Raw genomic sequence first — 5092 nt, 5'->3', positions numbered from 1 at the left:
GGAGGGAAGAGGGAGGAGGGAGGGGGAAGAGGAGGGAGGGGAGGGAGGAAGGGAGGAGAGAGGGTAGAGAAGAGTTTCCTTTCCTACAAGGATGCTCACTTTGGGTCCAGTGAAACACATCATTATTGATTATTATTGATCATTATTGGTCATTCTTGATCATTATTGGTCATCACTGATCATTATTCTCCTTTCTAAACCTTTCCTGCAGAAGACTTTGCTAGACTAGCTCTTCTGATGCTCTCTAAATCCTGCAATTCATGCGGCAGTTGGTAGACTTTGGGCCAGGTAAGTCAGAACCAACAGCTTGTATGTAACGTATAATATATAAAATACATAGTATAGGCAATATATAATATATAACATATATTATATATCCTATCTCTTATGGTCTATATAACATAATTTTAATATATTATATAATGTACTAACTATATAATATAAATAATATATATTATATTACATGTATTATATTAATATTATTAGAACACACTAATATATTATATGAATAGATACTATCTGAATCATATAATATATACTATACTAATTATAGATATTCTATACTATTACATAAATATTACAGTGTATCATTTGTTATATAATATATATCATATATTCATATGATATATCATATATTCATATGATATATCATCTATGTATTATACATGATACATATTATATTTGTATATTCTATAATATCTTATAGCTATGCATATATCGTATATATAATATAGACACACCAGCCTTGAGCACAGAAAGTTCGGGGACAGCTCCCAGGCCCTGAGTTCAAGCCCCAGGACCAGCACAAAACCAAAACCAAACCCAGAATGTGTTATCTGACTAAGATCGGGGAGCTGTTTTTCAGCGTTGGGGGGGGGTGTTGCAGTTTATAAATTCTCCTGCTGGAGTGAACCGAATGCAATCTTCCTAACAGTCACTACTCAAAATGCAGGTTGGAACCGCCCAGGCCCAGGCTTAGATAACGCGCAGCAGAGAGTGGACGGAATAGCTCTGCAGGGCGCTGTGGGAAGCGTTTGCTCTCTGCCTCTCTGTCAACAAGCAAGGAGACCTGTAATAATAATTCATCTGGAAAGGGAGCGATTATTGATCGCTATAAGTAGGGATTTGCTAAAATGGCATGCATCCAGACAGGAGATTTTCCCCTTGTGATTAGCTATACGGTTATTAGCATGTAAATATTTTCAAGCCTTCTGAGTTTTAAACTAGACCCAACTGCAGTTCAAATGGTATTTAAGCCGGGCACCGACTGAGGATCACATTTCAAAGCCAGCCTGGGCAGGAAAGTCCGTGAGACTCTGATCTCCAAGGAACCACCAGAAAACCGAAAGTGGCGCAAGTGGTAGAGCGCTGGCCTTGAGCTCAGGGACAGCACCTGGGCCCTGAGTTCAAATCCAGGACTGACAATACAAGACAAACCCAGAGCATTTGGAAATGTCTACATTTCGTGGGAGTAGCTAGCAATCGTACTTCTCTGGAATATGCAGGCTTCTCTATTACTAGAGAGTTCTAGATATAAGACGGGTTGGCTTGAGATTTTTGCAATTTATGGTTGCACAACAGTTACAGGCTTGCAGGAGAGAGCCATACTTTGACTTCTGATTCTCTCCGAATCATGTGCTCGTGCATTGTTGGTGGATACTGGTTAGCTGTACAAGCGAGCTCATCATCCAGAGAATGGCAGTCCACTGCAGACAAATGAGGCTCAATACCCACATTGTTACCCAACACTAAACGTTGCTTCACAACTCCACAACCCCAAATGCCAAGGCATTATGCCACTTAGAAAAATTAAAGAAAACCAGGAGCTGGGCAGGTGGCTCCGTGGTAGAGCGCTCGCCTAGCATGCATGAAGCCCTGGGTTCGATTCCTCAGTCCCCCTATACAGAAAAAGCCGAAAGCGAAGCTATGGCTCAAGTGGTAGAGCGCCAGCCTTGAGCAAAAAAGCAGCTCAGGGACAGCGCCCAGGCCCTGAGTTCAAGACCCAGGATTGGCTAAAATAAATACATAAATAAAAGCAAAAGAAAACTAGGAATTAGTCCATGGTGTGTTAAAAAAAAGAGAGAGAGAGAGAGAGAAAGAAATGATTTTTCTTTTCCAGCAAAGAAGAGTGCATATCGCTCTGTGGAATACCGAATTTCCGATCTGAGAGCCGTGCATGCACGGAGATGGGCTGCTATCCGCAGGATCGCGGTCCGACCTTGCACCGACCTTGGTCCTTGCCTGTGGAGAGGCAGCCGTAGGTGATCATCCGCAGGTCCAGGCCTTCCTGCAGCCACATCCTGTCCATGGCTTCCGCCAGCTGCAGGACCAGCATGTCCTGACGCAAGTCATCTCCTGTCTGGAAAGAACAAAACAGTACCTTCTGGGTTGTTCTAGAAGCTTCCCTTAAAAGCCTGCTCACAAGCCACTGTGATTTTTCCCTTGGATACATTTCCAACCTGACTTAATGTGATTTGGTTGACTTTTTTGACCAGTCCTGGGACTTGAACTCAGGGCCTGGGCGCTGTCCCTGAGCTCTTTCACTCAAGGCTGGCGCTCTACCACTTGAGCCACGGCTCCACTGCTGGTTTTCAGGTGGTTTCTGGGAGATCAGAGTCTCACGGACTTTTCTGCCTGGGCTGGCTTTGAACTGCGATCCTCTAGATCTCAGCCTCCTGAGTGGCTGGGATGGCAGGCGGGAGCCACTGGTACCTGGCAGAGCTGACTCTGGGCTTCAGGCTCCGTTTTCCTGCCTGCCTATCACGCCGTGAGCACTGTTCCCTCTCCTTTCCCTCCCCGGGGCATTCTAGAAGAAGGTCGAACTGGTCCCTGTGCACATCTCATTTTACAAAGTGCTTGCTCAACTAGGCAAGCACTCAACAGAGAAACTTCCCACGCCGAATCCGCTCCGGCCGTCTGAGTTCTTGCTCATTTTCATGCTCACACCGTTAGGATCGGGGCTGACAGCAGCGTCTCCTCAGAGGCGTTCAACCCCACCGCGGGGCTTCTGTGCCGATCACGAGCGATTGCACGCTTTCCCCTGATGCTCGGCACCAAGGATTGCCCGGCCCTGAGCCAGATAGTATATCATTCTGGAAAGGAGGAGGGGGAAGAGGAGGAGGAAGAGGAGGAGGAGGAAGAAGAAGAAGAAGAAGAGGAGGAGGAGGAGGAAGAAGAGGAGGAGGAGGAGGAGAAGAAGAAGAGGAGGAGGAGGAAGGAGAGGAAGAGGAGGAGGAGCAGAATAAGGAGAAGAAGAAGAGGAGGAGGAGGAAGGGGAGGACGAGGAGAAGAGGAAAAAAGAGGAGGAGGAACAGTAGGAGGAGGAGGAGGGGGAGGGGGAGGAGGAGGAGGAAGAGGAGGAGGAGGAGGAGGAGAAGAAGAGGAGGAGGAGGAGGAGAGGAAGAGGAGGAGGAGCAGAATAAGGAGAAGAAGAAGAGGAGGAGGAGGAAGGGGAGGACGAGGACGAGGAGAAGAGGAAAAAAGAGGAGGAGGAACAGTAGGAGGAGGAGGAGGGGGAGGGGGAGGAGGAGGAGGAAGAGGAGGAGGAGAAGGAGGAGAAGAAGAGGGAAAAAGGAGGATGAAAAGGAGGAGGAGAGGAAGAGGAGGAGGAAGAAGAAGGAGGAGGAGGAGGAGAAAAAGAAGAAGAGGAGAAGGAAAAGGAGAAGAAGGAGGAGGAGGAGGAGGAAGGAGAGGAAGAGGAGGAGGAGCAGAATAAGGAGAAGAAGAAGAGGAGGAGGAGGAAGGGGAGGACGAGGAGAAGAGGAAAAAAGAGGAGGAGGAACAGTAGGAGGAGGAGGAGGGGGAGGGGGAGGAGGAGGGGGAGGAGGGGGAGGCATGATCTCAGCAGGGGTGTCATCTCTGCTCTGCTGGGGCAGGTCACCGCAGGGCCGTGCACAGGGGGTCACTGGGCCTTGGAGGCCGCTACTGTACCTTGAAAATAATGCCGAGGCTTCTGCCCGTCGGGTTTGTGTTGATGGCAGAGATCTTCAGGGGCAAAGCATGGGATGTGAAATACGAGCATTTCTACAGGGGCCATGGAAGAGAGGGAGAAAGCCAGCGATCAGAGCGAAGCAAACTCAAAGCCTTGGCTCAAGCCTCCGCCCCTGGCGGAATCCGCTCGATGGGCTGTTTCGAGACTTTGGCATGAAGTTTATTGCATTCCATTTCTCTTCTGTGCCAGTCCTGGGCCTTGAACTCAGGGCCTGGGTGTTTGACACTGAGCTTTTTTTTTTTTTTCTTACTCAGAGCTGGTGCTCTACCACTTGAGCCACAACTCCATCTCTCGCTTTTTTTGGGTGGTTCATTGGAGATAAGAGTGTCACAGACTTTCCTCCCGGGGCTGGCTTCAAGGTCTTTCAGGTCTTTCTCTGCATAGAAGGTGGAATATTCCAGAAATGAAGCAAATAATTCCCAAGTGTTAAATTGCTATAGCATTCTGAGGAGAGAGACCTTCCAGCAGCCCACTGCCGGTACTAAATCACTGCTTTGTGCAGCCCGTCAACGCTATAGATGCACTCACCAACCATTAGCTAGCAGCTTAGACAATTACACAAGATGGTGCTTCTACCCCGTGACCATTATTTTACTAAATGATGAAAGCAGACAGGCTGGGTTATTTTGCTCCCATATATTGTTATTGCTCTTCTATTTGATCAGTACCTATAAATATTGTCTATCTGTCATCGTACCTTTATCCTAGACAGAGGGAAGAAGACACGGCTAATGCAGAACATGGCCCCATCTGCACAACGAGCCCTTCCCTGGGGAATTTGGACCAGGGTCCCCGAGGATAAAGGAGAATTGATTGTCCCTGCAATGGACAAGTTCAGCTTGCGTCTGGTACGTTAGAAACGTTCAACTGTAGCTTTTCTTCCTTGAACCACAGTGACCCGCTCCAAGTCAAATCACTGAGCAGGAAGGAGACATGTCTAAGCCCGCTGACTAATAGGAGGTCCAAGTTCCTATTCCTATTTTTTAAAACAAGACCTGCATTCAAATCGGGGCTGTATAACACATTTTCTAGACTATATCAAGTGAGTCATGTCTCCTTCCTTCCTTCCTTCCTTCCTTCCTTCCTTCCTTCCTTCCTTCC

General features: G+C 47.6%; 1 protein-coding gene across 1 annotated transcript in view; it reads right to left on the bottom strand.

Annotated features, from left to right (window-relative positions):
• Positions 1-5092, bottom strand: part of Pik3c2g (phosphatidylinositol-4-phosphate 3-kinase, catalytic subunit type 2 gamma) — a 153051-nt gene that overhangs the window by 50721 nt on the left and 97238 nt on the right. Inside the window, exons 19-21 of the mRNA XM_013025051.1 lie at positions 3931-4023; positions 2230-2359; positions 1609-1706 (exon numbers count right to left, since the gene is read on the bottom strand). Of these exons, the coding sequence (XP_012880505.1) occupies positions 1609-1706; positions 2230-2359; positions 3931-4023 (321 nt within the window). The remainder of the gene's footprint in view (positions 1-1608; positions 1707-2229; positions 2360-3930; positions 4024-5092) is intronic.

The sequence above is a fragment of the Dipodomys ordii genome, unplaced genomic scaffold, assembly GCF_000151885.1.
Source record: "Dipodomys ordii isolate 6190 unplaced genomic scaffold, Dord_2.0 Scaffold81, whole genome shotgun sequence".
NCBI lineage: Eukaryota > Metazoa > Chordata > Mammalia > Rodentia > Heteromyidae > Dipodomys > Dipodomys ordii.
The sequence above is the reverse complement of the archived record's forward strand: the minus strand, read 5'-3'. Positions and strand labels throughout refer to the sequence as shown.